This window comes from Macaca mulatta, chromosome 19 (genome assembly GCF_049350105.2).
Source record: "Macaca mulatta isolate MMU2019108-1 chromosome 19, T2T-MMU8v2.0, whole genome shotgun sequence".
Taxonomy (NCBI): Eukaryota; Metazoa; Chordata; class Mammalia; order Primates; family Cercopithecidae; genus Macaca; species Macaca mulatta.
The window spans coordinates 11,074,693-11,094,457 of NC_133424.1; the positions used below are offsets into that span (position 1 = coordinate 11,074,693).

General features: G+C 54.3%; 1 protein-coding gene across 50 annotated transcripts in view; it reads right to left on the reverse strand.

Annotated features, from left to right (window-relative positions):
• Nucleotides 1-3,706: 3,706 nt before the first annotated feature.
• TYK2 (tyrosine kinase 2) overlaps nucleotides 3,707-19,765 on the reverse strand; it is a 34,532-nt gene continuing 18,473 nt past the window's right edge. For 19 of the 50 annotated variants that reach the window (XM_077977333.1, XM_077977318.1, XM_077977305.1 and 16 more), the window contains 16 exons: nucleotides 18,174-18,282; nucleotides 17,889-18,081; nucleotides 17,703-17,806; nucleotides 17,395-17,580; nucleotides 16,286-16,373; nucleotides 13,842-13,969; nucleotides 12,434-12,569; nucleotides 12,195-12,349; nucleotides 11,001-11,151; nucleotides 8,913-9,010; nucleotides 8,443-8,635; nucleotides 7,964-8,082; nucleotides 7,363-7,535; nucleotides 6,903-7,020; nucleotides 4,230-4,340; nucleotides 3,707-4,146 (listed from right to left, as the gene is read on the reverse strand). In XM_077977333.1, coding sequence (XP_077833459.1) covers nucleotides 4,012-4,146; nucleotides 4,230-4,340; nucleotides 6,903-7,020; nucleotides 7,363-7,535; nucleotides 7,964-8,082; nucleotides 8,443-8,635; nucleotides 8,913-9,010; nucleotides 11,001-11,151; nucleotides 12,195-12,349; nucleotides 12,434-12,569; nucleotides 13,842-13,969; nucleotides 16,286-16,373; nucleotides 17,395-17,580; nucleotides 17,703-17,806; nucleotides 17,889-18,081; nucleotides 18,174-18,282 — 2,197 coding nt within the window. In that variant the 3' untranslated portion in view covers nucleotides 3,707-4,011. Of the gene's footprint in view, nucleotides 4,147-4,229; nucleotides 4,341-6,902; nucleotides 7,021-7,362; nucleotides 7,618-7,963; nucleotides 8,083-8,442; nucleotides 8,636-8,912; nucleotides 9,020-11,000; nucleotides 11,152-11,984; nucleotides 12,350-12,433; nucleotides 12,570-13,841; nucleotides 13,970-16,285; nucleotides 16,374-17,394; nucleotides 17,581-17,702; nucleotides 17,807-17,888; nucleotides 18,082-18,173; nucleotides 18,283-19,765 lie in introns of all 50 variants that reach the window. The other 31 variants (XM_028839940.2, XM_077977302.1, XM_077977311.1 and 28 more) reach the window with 12 other exon arrangements.

A 19,765-nucleotide genomic window follows, 5' to 3' on the forward strand; every position in this document is an offset into this window, starting at 1 on the left:
GTGGGTGTATCACCTAAGGTCAGGAGTTCAAGACCAGTGTGGCCAACATGGTGAAACCCTGTCTGTACTAAAAATACAAAAATTAGCTGGGCATGGTGGCAGGTGCCTGTAATCCCACCACTGGGGAGGCTGAGGCAGGAGAATCACTTGAACTTAGGAGGTGGAGGTTGCACTGAACTAAGACCGTGCTATTGCACTCCAGCCTGGGGGACATAGTGAGACTCCTTCTCCAATAAATAAATAAATAAATAAAATAGGCCGGGCGCGGTGGCTCAAGCCTGTAATCCCAGCACTTTGGGAGGCCGAGACGGGTGGATCACAAGGTCAGGAGATCGAGACCATCCTGGCTAACATGGTGAAACCCTGTCTCTACTAAAAAATACCAAAAACTAGCCGGGTGAGGTGGTGGGCGCCTGTAGTCCCAGCTACTTGGGAGGCTGAGGCAGGAGAATGGCGTGAACCCGGGAGGCGGAGCTTGCAGTGAGCTGAGATCCGGCCACTGCACTCCAGCCTGGGCGACACAGCGAGACTCTGTCTCAAAAAAAATAAAAATAAAAAATAAAATAAAATAAAATAAAAAGCAAAAAGTTAGCCAGGTGACATGGCAGGAGCCTATAGTCCCAGCTCTTACGGAGGCTGAGGTGGGAGGATCACTTGAGCCCGGGAGGTCAAGGTTGCAGTGAGCTGTAATAGCACCACTATACTCCAGTGTGGGTGACAGAGCGAGACCCAGTCCCCACCCCCACAAAAAAGTCCTTTTGGGGATATTTAAGTGCCTTTCACAAATGTGTCTGACTCATAATCTATCTCACCATCTCAAGTCACACAGGTTAAGTAGAAACACTTTGCCGAACACCAGAATAACAGTAATACATTTTTTCTTTTTTTTTCCAGACAGTCTTGCTCTATCGCTCAGGCTAGAGTGCAGTGGTGCGATCTCAGCTCAATGCACTCTGCCTCCCAGTTCAAGTGATTCTCCCGCCTCAGCCTCTAGAGTAGCTGAGATTACAGGCGTGTGCCACCACACCTGGCTAATTTTTGTATTTTTTTTCTCTCAAATCTTAATTTTGTTTCCTCAACAAGAACAAACTTGGTAAATAACCAAGATTGTTCATGGTTTCATTTTTTTTTAAGTTCTAGGGTACATGTGCACAATGTGCAGGTTACATAGGTATACATGTGACATGTTGGTTTGCTGCACCCATTAACTCGTCATTTACATTAGGTATTTCTCCTAATGCTATCCCTCCCGCAGGCCCCTACCCCACAACAGGCCCCGGTGTGGATATGTGATGTTCCCCGCCCTGTGTCCAAGTGTTCTCATTGTTCAATTCCCACCTATGAATGAGAACATGCAGTGTTTGGTTTTCTGTCCTTGTGATAGTTTGCTGAGAATGATGGTTTCCAGCTTCATCCATGTCCCTGCAAAGGATATAAACTCATCCTTTTTTATGGCTACATAGTATTCCATGGTGTATATGTGCCACATTTTCTTATTTATTTATTTATTTTTTTTTTGGAACGGAGTATCGCTCAGTCGCCCAGGCTGGAGTGCAGTGGCCGGACCTCAGCTCACTGCAAGCTCCGCCTCCCGGGTTTATGCCATTCTCCTGCCTCAGCCTCCTGTGTAGCTGGGACTACAGGCGCCCGCCACCTCGCCCGGCTAGTTTTTTGTACTTTTTAGTAGAGACGGGGTTTCACCGTGTTAGACAGGATGGTCTCGATCTCCTGACCTTGTGATCCGCCCGTCTCGGCCTCCCACAGTGCTGGGATTACAGGCTTGAGCCACCGCGCCCGGCCTGTGCCACATTTTCTTAATCCAGTCTATCATTGATGGACATTTGGGTTGGTTCCAAGTCTTTGCTATTGTGAATAGTGCCACAATAAACATATGTGTGCATGTGTCTTTATTTTTTTTGAGACAGAGTTTTGCTCTTGTCACCCGGGCTGGAGTGCAATGGCTCGATCTTGGCTCACTGCAACCTCTGCCTCCTAGGTTCAAGTGATTCTCCTGCCTCAGCCTCCCAAGTAGCTGGGATTACAGGTGCCTGCCACCATGCCCAGCTAATGTTTGTAGTTTTAGTAGAGAAGGGGTTTTGCCATGTTGGGCAGGCTGGTCTCAAACTCCTGACCTCAACTGATCCGCTCGTCTCGGCCTTTCCAAGTGCTGTGCTGGGATTACAGGCGTGAGCCACTGTACCCAGCCAACTTCATTTTTAAAATTTTTATTTAAAAATAATATAGGCCAGGCTTAGTGGCTCACACCTGAAATCCCAACACTTTGGGAGGCCAAAGCAGGCAGATCACCTGAGGTCAGGAGTTTGAGAGCAGCCTGACCAACATGGTGAAACCCCGTCTCTACTAAAAATACAAAATTAGCCAGATGTGGTGGTATATGCCTGTAATCCCAGCTACTCAGGAGGCTGAGGCAGGAGAATCGCTTGAACCCAGGAGCGGAAGGTTGCAGTAAGCCGAGATAGCACCATTGCACTCCAACCTGGAGAACAAGAGCAAAACTCTGTCAAATAAATAAATAAATAAATAAATACACAGGGTCTCCCTATGTTGCCCAGGCTGGTCTCGAACTCCTGGACTCAAGGGATCCTCCTGTTTCAGCCTCCCAAAGTGCTGGGGTTACAGGCAATGAGCCACTGTGCCCAGCCAACAATAATATTGTATATTTATTAAGCACTTGTTTGCATGTCTTTCTGCTAAGCATTTTCAGACACCACCTCATGAGCTCTTTACATGAGTCCTGTGAGGTAGCAAGTCAGTAGTTATTGGCCAGGCGCAGTGGCTCACGCCTGTAATCCCAGCACTTTGGGAGGTGGAGAAAAGTGGATCACCTGAGGTCAGGAGTTCAAAACCAGCCTGGCCAACATGGGAAACCTCATCTCTACTAAAAATACCAAAATTTAGCCGGGCATGATGGCGGTCACCTGTAGTCCCAGCTACTCGAGAGGCTGAGGCAGGAGAATGGCGTGAACCTGGGAGGCGGGGCTTGCAGTGAGCCGAGATCGTGCCACTGCACTCCAGCCTGGGTGACAGAGTGAGACTCCGTCTCGAAACGTAAACAAAAACAAAAACAAAAACAAAAAACTTAGCTGGGTGTGGTAGCACATGCCTGTAATCCCAGCTACTCAGGAAGGCAGGAAAATTGCTTGAACCCGGGAGGCGGAGGTTGCAGTGAGCCAAGATCGCGCCAGTGCACTCCAGCCTGGGCGACAAAGGGAGACGCCATCTGAAAACAAAAAAAGACTCCATCTCAAAAAAAAAAAAAAAGTTGAGGCCTGGTGTGGTGGCTCACCACCATGTAATCCTAGAGCTTTGAGACACCAAGATGGATGCATTGCTTGAGCTCAGGATTTTGAGATCAGCCTGGACAACATGGCAAAACCCAGTCTCTACAAAAAGTATCAAAAAAAAACAATTAGCCTGGTGTGGTGATGCAGGCCTGTGGTCCCAGCTACTGGGGAGGTTGAGGCCAGAGGATCACTTCAGCCCAAGAGGTGGAGGTTGCAGTGAGCTGAGATTGAGCCACTGCACTCCAGCCTGGGTGACAGAACCAGACCCTGTCCAAAAAAATAAAACTGTTAAATAGTTGAATCCAGCTACCTCTGCGCTGTCTCATGCTAGCTGCTGTCCACAGGAGACCAGATCCCCAGCTAACCCACCTTTCTGAAAGAGGGCTCCAAGAATCACGGGCTCCAGCAGAGGAAACAGGAGTTTATTACCAGATGGTGGAAATGGTGGGCCTCAAGTTTGGAAGCTGGGGGTTCAAGGGCCGGATTAGTGACCCTACACATCGTGGGTCCTTCAAAATCATGGTCAGGTTCACGGCCATGGAAGAAAAGTAAGTTCACAAAGGTGGGGTCTCCAGACAGGAGTAAGGCACAGGGTGTAGGTGAGGTTGACGTCTCCCTCTTGGTTTCATCCTGGGGCAGGAAGCAGAAGGCCCCATCTGCAGCCACTGCCTGGTTCAATCCTCCCAGGCAGGGCTGCCATCGTGCCTCAGCACACACTGAACACGGAAGGGGCCTGGCCTTGGTACTTCTCATGGACTGTCTTCAGGATGGGTATGAGGTTCTCGAAGGTTGGGCGGAAGGACGCCTCTGTCTCCCAGCAGTTCTTCATGAGATGATAGACCTAGAAGGAAAAACCAGGGCTGGTGGGGGCTGCCCTCTCCACAGCAGGATGGTGGGGTCAGGGAAAGACAAAGGAAGTCTCACCTCACAGGGACATTTGTCAGGTCGTGGCAGCCTCTCCCCTCGTTCCAGCAACTCGGTGAGTCTCAGAACTGTCATCTGACCCTGGGTGATGCCTATGAGCTCAAGGAATTTCTACAGGAGAAACAAGGCAAGCTCTTTTCAAGAGGCAATGAAAGCCGGGCGCAGTGGCTTATGCCTGTAATCCCAGCACTTTGGGAGGCTGAGGCGGGTGGATCACCTGAAGTCAGGAGTTCGAGACCAGCCTGGCCAACATGGTGAAACCCCATCTCTACTAAAAATACAAAAATTAGCTGGGCGTGGTGGCGGGCGCCTATAATCCCAGCTACTTGGGAGGCTGAAGCAGGAGGATCACTTGAACCTGGGAGGTGGACGTTGCAGTGAGCTGATATTGTGCCATTGCACTCCAGCCTGGGCTACAAGTGCGAAACTCCGTCACAGAAAAAAGAAATCACTCTGCAACTTCGTGAAATTGACTGCATGGGTTCCAATCCCACCTCTTACACTTCTCAGCTGTGTGACTTTGAATTTGAGTTCACTTCTCTGGGCCTCAGTTTTCTCATCCATAAAATAGGGTAATAACATCTGCCACCAGGGATTACTGTGAACGTTAAACTAATATTCATAGAGTAAGCCTGAGTCAGGTGTTTGCTGTTATTATTAAGCCTCACAGCAGGTTGTTCTTATCATCCAGAATTTTTTTTTGAGACAGTCTCTCGCTCTTTCACCCAGGCTGGAGTGCAATGGCATGATCTTGACTCACTGCAACCTCCGCCTCCTGGGTTCAAGCATTTCTCTCTGCCTCAGCCTCCTGAGTAGCAAGCAGGGATTACAGGCACCTGCCACCACGCCCGGCTAATTTTTTTACTTTTAGTAGAGACGGGGTTTCGCCATGTTGGCCAGGCTGGTCTTGAACTCCTGACCTCAGGTGATCCACCCACCTCAGCCTCCCAAAGTGTTGGGATTACAGGCGTGAGCCACTGCTCCCGGCTTTTTTTTTTTTTTTTTTTTTTTTCAGAAACACGGTCTTGGGAGGCTGAGGCATGAGAATCGCTTGGGCAACAAATATGAAACTCCATTAAAGTTTCACATTTAATGGAGGTGGAGGTTGCAGTAAGCAGAGATCACGCCCCTGCTCTCCAGCCTGGGCGACAGAGCAAGACTGTCTTTAAAAAAAAAAAAAAAAAAAAGGCCCGGCGCGGTGGCTCACACCTGTAATCCCAGCACTTTGGGAGGCCAAGGCGGGCGGATCAAAAGGTCAGTAAATCGAGACCATCCTGACTAACACGGTGAAGTCCCGTCTCCACTTAAAATACAAAAAAATAATTAGCCGGCCGTGGTGGCAGGCGCCTGTAGTCCCAGCTACTCGGGAGGCTGAGGCAGGAGAATGGCGTGAACCCGAGAGGCGGAGCTTGCAGTGAGCCCAGATCGCGCCACTGCACTCCAGCCTGGGCGACAGAGCAAGACTCCGTCTAAAAAAAGAAAAAGAAAAAAAAGAAGATGCGAGGTCTCACTACATTGCCCAGGCTGTTCTCGAACTCCTGGGTTCAAGCAGTGCTCTCGCCCCCGAGCTCCCAGTGTTGGGATTACAGGAGTGAGCCACCGCGCTAGCCTTTTTATTCTCACAAAAGCACTTTGGAATAAGCCCCTAACACACCCTTGGCTCCTCCCCCAAAGTCAGGGCTGGCCAATCCCTGTGGCCCATGACTACGCATTGATAGACCTGGGAGTGCACACAGGAACCAAGCTGGACCAATCAGACCAAGTCCTGAGAATTAAGCAGAAAAAAGGACCACTAGGACCCTGAGCCAGAGGTATGGGTTCCCTGAGGGCTAGGGGGCACTATTATCACCACACAGAGAGAAACCTTGCCTGACAGATGATACCACAAAGAACAGTAGATCCGAGAGATGGAAAACAGGATTCCTGATGAGATCCGAGGGTCCAGGATGAAGTCCCTGGCTCCCCCATCCATGAAGTTTGCAAATAGCAGAATAAATTGTTCCTATTTTGCCTGCCTCCGTTTGAGGGTTTCTGTCACAATTTGTGGCTCCCTGCACTGTAGGTGGGCCATTTTACAGATCAGTACTGTGAGCTCTTGTGGGTGAGTACTGGCGAGAGTGAGGAGCTGGGATGTGAACGCATGCTTTTCAATTTTTTTTTTTTTTTTTTTTTTTTTGAGACGGAGTCTCACTCTGTCGCCCAGGCTGGAGTGCAGTGGCTGGATCTCAGCTCACTGCAAGCTCCGCTTCCCGGGTTTACGCCATTCTCCTGCCTCAGCCTCCCGAGTAGCTGGGACTACAGGCGCCCGCCACCTCGCCCGGAGTCTCCCTCTTGTCACCCAGGCTGGAGTGCGGTGGCACGATCTCGGGCTCACTGTAACCTCCGTCTCCAGGTTCAAGCGATTCTCCTGCCTCAGCCTCTCAAGTAGCAGGGATTACAGGCACACACCACCATGCCTAGCTAATTTTTTTTTTTTTTTTTTTGTATTTTTAGTAGAGACGGGGTTTCACCAAGATGGCCAAGCTGGTTTTGAACTCCTGACCTCAAGTGATCCGCCCGTCTCGGCCTCTCAAAGTGCTAGATTACAGATGTGAGCCACCGCGCCCGGCCTAACTACATGGTTTTCTAATTGCTCTAGCAAACTCCTGGTGGGGCTGCGGGCCTGGCTCTCACCGTGGGGGGGCTCTGGCTGGAGTCACAGTGCGTCAGCAGCTCATACAGGGTCACCCCGAAGGACCAGACATCGGACGCATAGTAGAACTTATACTCTTTCAGGCACTCTGGGGCATACCTAGGGGAAGGGGGTCACTCAGGCCTCGGGGGGCTGCACTGAGGGTTTGGGGATCAGACCAGGCTGAAGCCCTCACCTGAGACTGAAGGACCCTCTGGGCTCAGTTGGGACCCACCCTAAAGAGCGCAGCCTGAGCGGGGTGAGGCGTTCATTGGCTAGGCCGGGTTAACCCTGCTCACCAGGCCAAGCCGCACTCTATACACAGCCCCTTGTCTCCATAGGCCCCACCCCCGCACGCACTTCACCGAGACCATGCCGTCATGAGACTCAGCATCCGTCTACTCCACCCTGCCTGTTTCAAGTGACCCCAGCACCCCCTCAGACTGCACCCCGCCTGATCACCAGAACACGGGGCTGTCCCCATCCTCGCGCACGCGGTAGTACTCGTGGCCTTCGGGCACGGCCTTGGCTAGGCCAAAGTCCCCGATCTTGACCAGCTTGTCGTTGTCCAGCAGCACGTTGCGCGCGGCTAGGTCTCGGTGGATGTAGTGCTGCGCGTGCAGATAGGCCATGCCCTGGGGGCGGGGCAGGGCTCGTCAGTTTCAACAGGGCGGGGTTCGGCCGGGGGCGACCGCAGGACCTGAGCAGCCAGCAAGGCTGGGAGACAGTCAGGTCAGGCCTGTGGCTACCCGGCCGCTGGAGAGGGCCGGATGGCAAGTGGCACCAAGCAAAAGGAGGTTAAGCCAGAGAGCAGGGACGGGGCTAGACTAGCAACGCTGGGCAGGAGGGCGAGTTGGGAGGGGCCAAGCCTGCAGTGCGTGGTCGCTTGGAGGAGGGGGTGTGGCCAAGCAAGCCGACCAATTCGGAGGTCAGCGCAAGGACAAGAGGGCCTGGGCAAATAAGCAGGGGTGGAGCGTGAGAGCAGACTGCATCGGACAGCTGAGGCCAGCCCAAGCTGAAGAGGAAGGGGCAAGCTCCGGAAGCAGGGGCGGGGCCGACCCACCTCGCAGATCTGCTGGGCGAAGAGCAGCAGCTGGGCCAGCCCGACGCTGTGCCGGGGCAGGTAGTCTCGGAGGCTGCCCAGGGGCACGTACTCCATGACCAGCTGCAGCGACTTCTCGCCTGCCGCGGAGAGGGGCGGCCCCCGTGGGGGGCGATAAAGGGCGGGCCGGGGATCGCCTACCCTGAGCCCAGCAGAGCCCCTCCAATGTCGGGAGGGAAGGCCAAGACCCGCGCACAGAACCCCATTCTCACTTGAGGGAGCTGCTGGTGGCTCCCGTCCATCCTGGCCCCAGCAGGTAGCACCCCCCAGATAGGAAGGAGGCAGCCTGACCACGCTCACCCAGCTGCCAAGAATCGCGTCCTGCAGCCTGGGGTTGAGAGTCTCTAATTGGCTAGGCCAGACTGGCCCCGCCCACAAGGGCACACCCACGCTCTAATCACGCCCCCTCGAGTATCGAGGGATTGCCGGGTCCCGCCCACCTTGATCCTCGCAGCAGCCCTTGTACTTGACGATGTGCTCGTGATAGAGCGTGCGCAGAATCTCAATCTCCTGCTTCCAGCCCGAGCGGTGCTGGGGGCCGCAGTCTGCCTTAAGGGCTTTCACCGCCACCATCTCGCCAGTGCCGTCGTTGGTCGGATCGTAGCAGTACAAACTGACCTTGCCGAAGTGACCCTGGTCGGGAGCGCACCAGGGTCAGCTCCATCTCCCCAAACCCTGCACCACTCCCCAACCCCCGATTTCCCAGGCCACTCCTCCAGGCAGATGCTTTCGGAATACCCCAGGCCCAGCCCACTCCGCGCTATTAAGACTCCCTGGCACCTAGACCTCCCTCAAAGCAGAGGGTCTCACCCACATCTCCTGGGAATCACCTTAGGCAGGTATTTATCCTCAACCCCCAAACTCCTCCCCGACCAGGTGGGCCTTTTAGCAGCCCGGGCCCCACCCTCACCTCGCCCAGATCTCGGATCTTTTTCAAATAGCGCTTGTGGAAAACCGTAGGGTCTGACGCCGATGAGTCCGGGTTCACAATCAAGACATCAGCAAGATCTGGAAGAGCTGCGGTGGGTAAAGGCCTGACCCCGATCCTTTCCCCAGCAGGCACACACTTGGGAGTCACAAAGCCAGCCTCAGCTACCCCAGGATCTGATCCCAGAGGTAAGAAAACTTTTTCCTGCAACAGCTGAATCCACTTACTGTCCAAAATGATGCAGAGTTGGCTGCATCAACACTGACACCTGTTTGGGAGGCCGAGGCGGGAGGATCACTTGAGCCCAGGAGTTCAACACCAGCCTGGACAACATGGTGAAACCCCATCTCCACAAAAAAGTTAAAAAAAAAAAAAAAATTAGCCAGGTGTGGCGGCACGTGCCTGTGGTCCCAGCTACTCAGCAGGCTGAGGTAGGAGGATTGTTTGAGCCCAGGAGTTTTGAGGCTGCAGTGAATCTGGGCCACAGAGAGAGACTGTCTCTTAAAAAAAAAAAAAAAAAAAAAGAAAGAAAAAGAAAAAACAGAAAAACCTGACATCTGGAAGTTCTGAGATTGGATAGAAGGCACAGATATTTCATAGAGAAAAAAGAAAAACTGGTCAGGTGTGGTGGCTCACACCTGTAATCCCAGCACTTTGGGAGGCTGAGGCAGGAGGATCCCTAGAGCTCAGGAGTTCCAGGCTGCAGTGAGCCATGATCGTGTCTGTGAATAGCCACCACACTTCTGCCTGGACAACACAGCAAGACCTAGTCTTTAAAACAAAAAAAGAGAAAGAAAAATGTGATATGACCAGTTGAAAATGGCATATTAGGCCGGGCATGGTGGCTCATGCCTGTAATCCCAGCACTTTGGGAGGCTGAGGAGGGTGGATCACCTGAGGTCAGGAGTTTGAGACCAGCCTAGCCAACATAGTGAAACCCCGTCTCTACTAAAAATACAAAAATTAGCTGGACATGGTGGTGGACGCCTGTAATCCCAGCTACTCGGGAGGCTGAGGCAAGAGAAGTGCTCAACCCGGGAGGCGGAAGTTGCAGTGGACCAAGATCACGCCATTGCACTCCAGCCTGGGCAACAAGAGCAAAACTCCATCTAAAAAAAAAAAGAAAAGAAAGAAAGAAAGAAAAAGAAAATAGGCCAGGCACAGTGGCTCACACCTGTAATCCCAGCACTTTGGGAGGCCGAGGCGGGTGGATCACGAGGTCAAGAGATCGAGACCATCCTGGCCAATATGGTGAATTCTCATCTCTACTAAAAATACAAAAACTAGCCGGGCGTGGTGGCGGGCGCCTGTAGTCCCAGCTACTCGAGAGGCTGAGGCAGGAGAATTACTTGAACCCAGGAGGCGGAGGTTGCAGTGACCCAAGATTACACCACTGCACTCCACCCTGGCAACAGAGTGAGACTCTGTTTCAAAACAAAAAAAAAAAGAAATAAAATAACATATTAATTTTTTTAAGAAAACAATACAAAAATTTTTTTAAAAGAAAAAAAAAAAACTGCAATGGTCTAAATCTCTAATCCAAAGAAGTTGTGTCTCTGCCCAGACAAAACATTAAGGAGGCCAGGCACAGTGGCTCATGCCTGTAATCCCAGCAATTTGGGAGGCTGAGGCGGATAGATCGTTTGAGGTCTAGAGTTTGAGACCAGCCTGGCCAACATGGCAAAACCCCACCTGTACTAAAAATACAAAAATTAGCCAGGCAAAGTGGCACGTGCTTGTAATCCTAGCTACTTGGGAGGCTGAGGTGGGAGGATTGCTTGAACCCAGGAGGTGGAGGTTGCAGTGAGCCAAGATCGCGTCACTGTGCTCCAGGCTGGGTGACAGAGCAAGATTCCATCGCAAAATAAATAAATAAATTAATTAATTAATTAATAATAAATAAAGGAGAGCTCAGGGCAGCCAGGCAGGGCGTGCTTATGAACGCCACTGCAAGAAATTGGCACACACCCTGAACCACTGTACAGACACCTCTCGTGCGCTGTAGGCACACAGCAGGGATCCCAGCCCCGTCCCACTTCCCCAGGGTCCCAGCACTGGGATGGAGCTCACTGTGGGGCTGCAGCCGGGTGAGGTCACGCAGGATGGTGCGGAATGAAGGCCTCTGGGTTGGCTCATAGGTCAGACACTGGCTGGTGAGTGTGGCCAGCTCTGGGCAGGAGGGCTCGGGCAGCCGGTGCTGCCTCTGGTAGAAATGCTCCTTCTGTTGGGGAAGGGACTCAGAGGAGTCAACATCCTCCCCTCGCCCCCACCCCTTCCCCAAGAGGCAGAGTCAAGCCCCCACAGTGGACCGCCAGGTGCCCACTCTTATCAGTCCCATTATACAGATGAGGCAACTGAGGCTCCACAAAGTGGGAGGACGTGCTCACAGCCGCAGAGCCAAGCCTGGGACCCAGGTCCAGTGATTATGCAGAGCTGGAGTGTCACAGTCAGCCTCCAGCCCGGAGGTCCCCTCCCGCCCCTCCTATAGACCACAGCTCCTCAATACACTGAAGCCTCAGCCTTTGCACAGGCCATGCACTCTGCCTAGGCTGCCCTTCTTAGCCGGACTTGTTGGCATAATTCTACACTTACATAAAACCTTTTCTGGGACCAGGCACTATGGCTCATGCCTGTAATCCCAGCACTTCGGGAGGCCAAGGCGGGCAGATCACCTGAGGTCAGGAGTTCAAGACCAGCCTGACCAATATGCTGAAACCCTGTCTCTACAAAAAACACAAAAATTAGCCAGGTGTGGTGGCATGTGTCTATAATCCCCTCTACTCGGGAGGCTGAGACAGAATCACTTGAACCTGGAAGGCGAAGGTTGCAGTGAGCCGAAATCATGCCATTGCATTCCAGCCTGGGCAACAAGGCGAAACTTCGTCTTAAAAAAAAAAAAAACCGTCACTCACAAACCTCCTCTGGGAAGCCTTGTCTGACCCCGCTGCTGAGTGAGGCACATCCTCCACCCCTCTTCCCCACTCCGCAGCCTGGGCCTCTCCCATCACTGCCCTGGTCACTCTGCCTGAAACTGAAATCAAGTCTCTTACTTGCCTTGTGTGTACCAGGCACAAGTGACTTCCACAAGGACCTAAAAAGGCTAGGACTACATTGAGCCCCAACGAGTGGACCACCTGCTGGTGGCCCAGACAGACTTGAAGTCACGAGACCAGAGGGGAGGCAGCTTTGAGCTCTGATTCTGTCCTCTGGATTCCTTGGAGAGGTCCCCATCGTGGGGAGGGCCCAAGGGTCTCCTAGACATACCTCGGAGGAGCTGCGGCTCTGCAGCGGGGCCTCTCCATCAAAGCAGATCTCCAGGAGGGTGGCACCAAACCCCCACTTGTCCATGGCAATGCTTAGGCTGTTGGGCCCACCTGGGAGGCATTCGGGGGCCATCCAGGGGATCCGCTCCACCCGCTCTGGGAGGCCAAGGTCAGAGGTCACCAAGGGTGAAAGGAGCAGGGGAAGCCCCCGACTGTGCCCAGGTCCCCTCCGGTACTCACCCTCCCTGGAGAGGGCGCCGAGGCCCACGCCGGGATCACTCAGCTTGATGAAGGGGCTCGTGCCCTCTGCCAGCCCCAGCCGAGCCAGCAGGATGTTCCGGCCACACACATTACCATGTACCAGGTTCTTGTTCTCCTGAGGTGGGCAGGAGAGGGGGTGTGGCCACTCAGGAGGGGCACAGATGCCAACCCCAAACCTGGACCCCATAGGGACAGTCAATGTGAAAAGGACAACTGTGACCATCACTGGGTTTCTTTTTGTTTTGTTTTTTGAGGGGGTTATTTTTTTTCTTTTGTTTTTTTGCGACAGGGGCTCATTCTGTCTCTCAGGCTGGAGTATAGTGGCACGAACATAGCTCACTGCAGCCTCAAACTCCAGGGCTCAAGTCTTCCAAGTAGCTAGAATTACAGGTGCACACCACGACGGCTGGCTCATTCTTAAATATTTGGTAGAGATGGGGTCTAGCTATGCTGCTGTCCAGGCTGGGGTACAGTGGTGTGATCATAGCTTACTATGGCCTCAAATTCCTGGGCCCAGGTGATCCTCCCACCTCAGCTTCCTGAGTCCCTGGGCCTACAGGTGCAAGTTACCACATTGGATAATTTTTTTTTTTTTTTTTTTTTTTTTGAGACAGAGTCTCACTCTGTCACCCAGGCCTCCCAAGGCTACTTCCTCGGCCTCCCAAGTAGCTGGGATTATAGGCGTGCACCACCACGACCGGCTAATTTTTGTATTTTTAGTAGAGATGGGGTTTCACCATATTGGTCAGGCTGGTCTTGAACTCCTGACCTCGTGATTTGCCTGCCTCGGCCTCCCAAAGTGCTGGGATTATAGGCATGAGCCACCGCACCCGGCCTCACATTGGCTAATTTTTTTTTGTATTTTTAGCAGAGGCAAGGTTTCACCATATTGGCCAGGCTGGTCTCAAACTCCTGACCCCAGGTGATCCACCTGCCTTGGCCTCCCAAACTGCTGGGATTACAGGTGTGAGCCACCACGCCTGGCTATTTATTTTTTAAAGACGGGGCCAGCTGGGCGTGGTGGCTCATGCCTAGAATCCCAGCACTTTGGGAGGCTGAGGCGGGTGGATCACGAGGTCAGAAGTTCGAGACCAGCCTGACCAACATGGTGAAACCCCATCTCTACTAAAAATATAAAAATTAGCTGGGCATGGTGGCAGGCACCTGTAATCCCAGCTACTGCGGAGGAGGCTGAGGTGGGAGAATCATTTGAACTCGGGAGGCAAAGGTTGCAGTAAGCCGAGATCATGCCATTGAACTCTAGCCTGGGCGACAGGGTGTAACTCCATCTAAAAAAAAAAAAAAAAGACGGGGTCTCGCCCTGTTGCCCAGGCGGGTCTCGATCTCCTGGGTTCCTGGCCCTCCCTGACTGACACAGGCCACACACCAGGTAGCTGAGGGCGCTGGCTAGCTGCTGGGCCACCACCATCTTCCAAGCCATGGGCACATGGCCCCGCTCCCTCCGCAGCCACACGTCCAGGGGTCCGTGCTCCACGTACTCTGTCACCATGATATCTGCAAAGACACAGCTGCTCTGGGGTGACCTGCCTGCTTCTGCCCTCTGGATGGCAGGGAATTGGAGGAGAGGCCAGGGAGGGACTTGGCATGTGGCTGGGGAGGTGTCAGGGCAGAAGTGTGGGTGGAGTTTGGTCAGGGTTGAAAGTGAGTTTGGGGAGAGAAGAAATGCGGAATGCAGCAAAGGCAGTGGTGGATGAGGGCATTGGGGTCCAGGTGGTGTGGGGCATGGAGGAAGTTGAAGTTCAAGAGAGAAAGGTGGGCCGGGCATAGTGGATCACGCCTGTAATCCCAGCACTTTGAGAGGCTGAGGCGGGTGGATCACCTGAGGTCAGGAGTTTGAGGGCAGCCTGCCCAACATGATGAAACCCCATCGCTACTAAAAAAAAAAAAACACACAGCCGACATGGTGGCTCACGCCTGTAATCCCGGCATTTTGGGAGGCCGAAGCGGGCAGATCTCAGGAGTTCGAGACCAGCCTGGCCAATATGTCGAAACCCCATCTCTACTAAAGATACAGAAAATTACGGTGAAACCCTGTCTCTACTAAAAATACAAAAAAATTAGCTGGGCGTGGTGGTGGGCGCCTGTAGTTCCAGCTACTCAGGAGGCTGAGGCAGGAGAATGGTATGAATCTGGGAGGTGGAGCTTGCAGTGAGCCGAAATCGTGCCACTGCACTCCAGCCTGGGTGACAGAGTGAGATTCTGTCTCAAAAAAACAAAACAAAACAAAACAAAAAAAACTTGGGAAGCTGAGGCGGGAAGATCCCTTGAGCCCAGGAGTTTGAGATTAGCCTAGGCAATATAGTGAGGCCCCCATCTCTACAAAAAATTTTAAAAAATCAGCTGGGTGTCCCACCTCCTCCACGGCACACGCCTGTGATCCCAGGTGCTCAAGAATCTGAGGCAGGAGGATTGCTTGAGTCCAGGAGGTTGAAGCTTCAGTGAGCCATGATGGCACCACTGCATTGCAGCCTGGGCAACAGAGGGAGACCCTGTCTCACAAAAAAGGAGATAAAGGTGAGCCTACAAAGTAAGCAACTAGGGATGGGGGGGATGGGCGTGGATAAGCAGACGCTGGGGGCTTGAGGTTGGGGTTTAAGTGATGTTGGGGTACCAGAGTAGTCAGGGGGCTGTGGGTCAGGGCGTCAGCCAGGGTCCAGGGGAAAGTGGGGAAGATGCACACACACAGGGGGTTGAGGGATGGGCGGGTCTAGGGTTGCTCTGTACAAGGGCTTTACTTTTTATTTATTTATTTATTTTTTTGAGACAGAGTCTCACCCTGTCGCCCAGGCTGGTATGTAGTGGTACAATCATGGCTCACTGCAGCCTTGAACTCCTGGGCTCAAGTGATCCTCCCATTTCAGCCTCCCAAGTAGCTAGGACTACAGGTACATGTCACCATGCCTGGTCCTAATTTTAAAAAAATTTTTTTTTTTTTTTTGAGACAGAGTCTCGCTCTGTGGCCCAGGCTGGAGTGCAGTGGCGCGATCTCATCTCACTGCAAGCTCCGCCTCCCGGGTTCCCCCCATTCTCCTGCCTCAGCCTCCTGAGTAGCTGGGACTACAGGTGCCCGCCACCATGCCTGGCTAATTTTTTGTATTTTTAGTAGAGACAGGGTTTCACCGTGTTAGCCAGGATGGTCTCGATCTCCTGACCTCGTGATCCGCCCACCTCGGCCTCCCAGAGTGCTGGGATTACAGGCGTGAGCCACTGCACCCGACCAATGTTTAAATTTTTTGTAAAGATAGGGTCTGGCCATGTTACCCAGGCTGGTCTTGAACCCCTGGGTTTAAGCGATCCTCCCACCTCAGCCTCCTAAAGTGCTGGGATAGGTGTGAGCCACCACACGTAGCCTATACAAGGAGTTTTGAGCTACCTGCAGAGGAAAGGAAGAGGTGGGGTTAGGCAGGGTTGGATGTGCAGGGGCTGAGGTCTAGGAGGTCAGGACACATCAGCGCTGGAGTCTGCCTGAGGCCATAGTGCTGATGGGGCCAGGGGCAGATGGGTGCTGGATTGTAGAGGTTGTTTGAGAGGTAGATGGAAATGGGGATGTAGTTGGGAATCAGGGTGGGGGCTGAGACTGAGCGCAGGTGAGGGTCGAGGTGTTGGGATGTAAGTTATAGGCTGGAATATCGTCAGGAGTTGGGGTCTAGGTTGAAGGTCAAGGTATAGCCCAGGATCAGAGTACAGGTGAGAGTCGAGAAATAGGGATAGGTTGGGGGTGTAGGTCGAGGGTTGGGGTACAGATCAGGGTGTGGGTATAAGACAGGGGTGGGCTGCCAAAGGGGGATGGGTATGGCGGGACCCACTCACTTTCAGGGCCGCGCACACAGACGCCGTGCACGAAGGCCAGGTGCACGTGGGAGACCTGGCTCATGAGGCTGGCTGTCTCATAGAAGGCCTGTGGGGGCCGGGCAGGTCAGGTGGCTGCAAAGCCGACCCCTCCCATCCCACCCCCTCCAGACACACCCCTCCCATCCCACCCCCTCCACAGACACACCCCTCCCATCCCACCTCCTCCACAGACACACCCCTCCCATCCCACCTCCTCCAGACACACCCCTCCCATCCCACCCCCTCCACAGACACACCCCTCCCATCCCACCTCCTCCACAGACACACCCCTCCCATCCCACCCCCTCCACAGACACACCCCTCCCATCCCACCTCCTCCACAGACACACCCCTCCCATCCCACCCCCTCCACAGACACACCCCTCCCATCCCACCTCCTCCACAGACACACCCCTCCCATCCCATCCCCTCCACAGACACACCCCTCCCATCCCACCCCCTCCACAGACACACCCCTCCCATCCCACCTCCTCCACAGACACACCCCTCCCAACCCACCTCCTCCACAGACACACCCCTCCCATCCCACCCCCTCCACAGACACACCCCTCCCATCCCACCTCCTCCAGACACACCCCTCCCATCCCACCTCCTCCACAGCCACACCCCTCCCATCCCACCTCCTCCAGACACACCTCTCCCATCCCACCTCCTCCACAGCCACACCCCTCCCATCCCATCCCCTCCAGACACACCCCTCCCATCCCACCTCCTCCACAGACACACCCCTCCCATCCCACCTCCTCTAGACACACCCCTCCCATCCCACCTCCTCCAGACACACCCCTCCCATCCCACCTCCTCCAGACACACCCCTCCCATCCCACCTCCTCCAGACACACCCCTCCCATCCCACCTCCTCCAGACACACCCCTCCCATCCCACCTCCTCCAGACACATGCCTCCCATCCCACCTCCTCCAGACTCACCCCTCCCATCCCACCTCCTCCAGACACACCCCTCCCATCCCACCTCCTCCAGACACACCCCTCCCATCCCGCCTCCTCCAGACACACCCCTCCCATCCTGCCTCCTCCAGACCCCCCAGGCCTGGCCCTGCCACTCACCAGGGCTATGTCATGGTGACTTGGGTCCAGCACTTTGAGCACCACTCGTAGCTCCTGCCCACGGTCCCTTCCAGGCACGAGGGGGTCCTCGTCGTCCATCTTGCCCTCCTCAGGGTCCCCACTGCCCTCCACTCGCAGGCGGCCCTCGTACACGTTGGTCCTTGTGCCCTGGCCCAAGTGGGACAGCTGCGGAACCATGTGGCACAGAACACTGCCGTGGTGAGAGTTCGCAGCTGATCTCCCAAGGCCCCCAGCACCCACATCCCCAGGGGCCCTGCCCTTGCCCCGGGCCCCTTCCCTGCTCCCACCTGGGTGATCTCCTTCTGGTCAACCCGGTGGAAGCTGAGCTGGCTGAGGTTGAGTGTCCTGGTGCTGGCCCGAGCCCCCCGCATGATGATGAGGTTGGAGGTTTCTGGAGGCAGGTGTGAAGTCATGGAGGGTGGGCCTGCGGGAGAGATACCACATCCCACCCAGAGGTCCCCCCATCGTCGTACCTCCTGGTTGGGGCAGGCAACGGCGACGCAGAGAGAAGCAGTCGTCCCCAGCCCTCAGCAAGCAGCCCTGCAAGGCGGCCCCAAGTTCCCGAACGCTGGGGAAGGACCGGCCCCAGCCCTCCAGCACAAAGGCCCCGGCCTGCTGCTCAATGGGGAACTTTCGGAGCCGCAAGCTCTGTGTGCCGTCTGGTGCCTGGCGGGAGGTGGCAGAGATGGGAGCGGTGAGCAAGGGACCAGGCAGGGAGCGTGTCCAGCCCCAGCCCCAGGCCCCAGCCCTGGGCACACCTGGCTACGCTGGGCCACTGTGAGGATCAGGCGGTAGGGGTGGCTGGTGCTCCACTGAATGAGGTACAGGCCGTCCTCGGGCCGCAGCTTGGCCTGCACAAATGGCTCCCTGGAAAGGGGTCCAGGGGGACTATCAGGCCACCTGGGCCACTGCTAGACCCATACCCAGGAACAATGACACTCATTACCTGCTTAGAGGTCACACACACAGCTAGGACAAGTGTGAGACACAGCCACTCTTGTGAGGACACTAACTCTGGACACACACAGCCCCTTACATGGAGACACAGCGCAGCAGGAGGCACACACCTGCTTTTTTGTTTGTTTTTTTGAGACAGAGTTTTGCTCGTCACCCAGGCTGGAGTGCAATGGCGCGATCTCAGTTCATTGCAACCTCCACCCACCTGGGTTCAAGCAATTCTCTTGCCTCAGCCTCCCCAGTAGCTGGGATTACAGGTGCCTGCCACCATGCCCAGCTAATTTTTATGTTTTTTTTTTTTTTTTTTTGAGACGGAGTCTCGCTCTGTCGTCCAGGCTGGAGTGCAGTGGCCGGATCTCAGCTCACTGCAAGCTCCGCCTCCTGGGTTTATGCCATTCTCCTGCCTCAGCCTCCCAAGTAGCTGGGACTACAGGCGCCCGCCACCTCGCCCGGCTAGTTTTTTGTATCTTTTTAGTAGAGATGGGGTTTCACCGGGTTAGCCAGGATGGTCTCGATCTCCTGACTTCGTGATCCGCCCGTCTCGGCCTCCCAAAGTGCTGGGATTACAGGCTTGAGCCACCGCGCCCGGCCAATTTTTATGTTTTTAGTAGAGAGGGGGGCCGGGCACAGTGGCTTACGCTTGTAATCCCAGCACTTTGGGAGGCCGAGGTGGGTGGATCACGAGGTCAGGAGATCGAAACCATCCTGGCTAACACGGTGAAACTCCATCTCTACTAAAAATACAAAAATTAGCCAGGCGTGGTGGCAGGCGCCTGTAGTCCCAGCTACTCGGGAGGCTGAGGCAGGAGAATGGCGTGAACCCGGGAGGCGGAGCTTGCAGTGAGCCAAGATTGCGCCACTGCACTCCAGCCTGGGCGACAGAGCGAGACTCCGCCTCAAAAAAAAACAGAAACAAAAACAAAAAACAGAGAGGGGGTTTCACCATGTTAGCCAGCCTGGTCTCAAACTCCTGACCTCAGGTGATCTGCCAGCCTCAGCCTCCCAAAGTGCTGGGATTACAGGCATGAGCCACCGTGCCTGGCTACCTGCTCTCTTTTTTTTTTTTTTTTTTGAGATGGGGTCTTGCTCTGTTGCCCAGGCTGGAGTGCAGCGGCATGATCTCGGCTCACTTCAGCCTGAACCTCCCAGGCTCAAGCGATTCTCCCACTTCAGCCTCCTGAAGAGCCAGGATTACAGGTGCGCCCGGCTAATTTTTGTATTTTCAGCAGTTATAAGACCTTGCTACATTGCCCAGGCTGCTCTTGAACTCCTGGGCTCAAGTGATTTTCCCACCTCGGCCTCCTAAAGCGCTGGGATTACAGGCGTGAGCCACCACAGCCAGCCTACTCCTGCTCTTGTACTTGATGCCAGACGGGCCCTGACAAGGTGACAC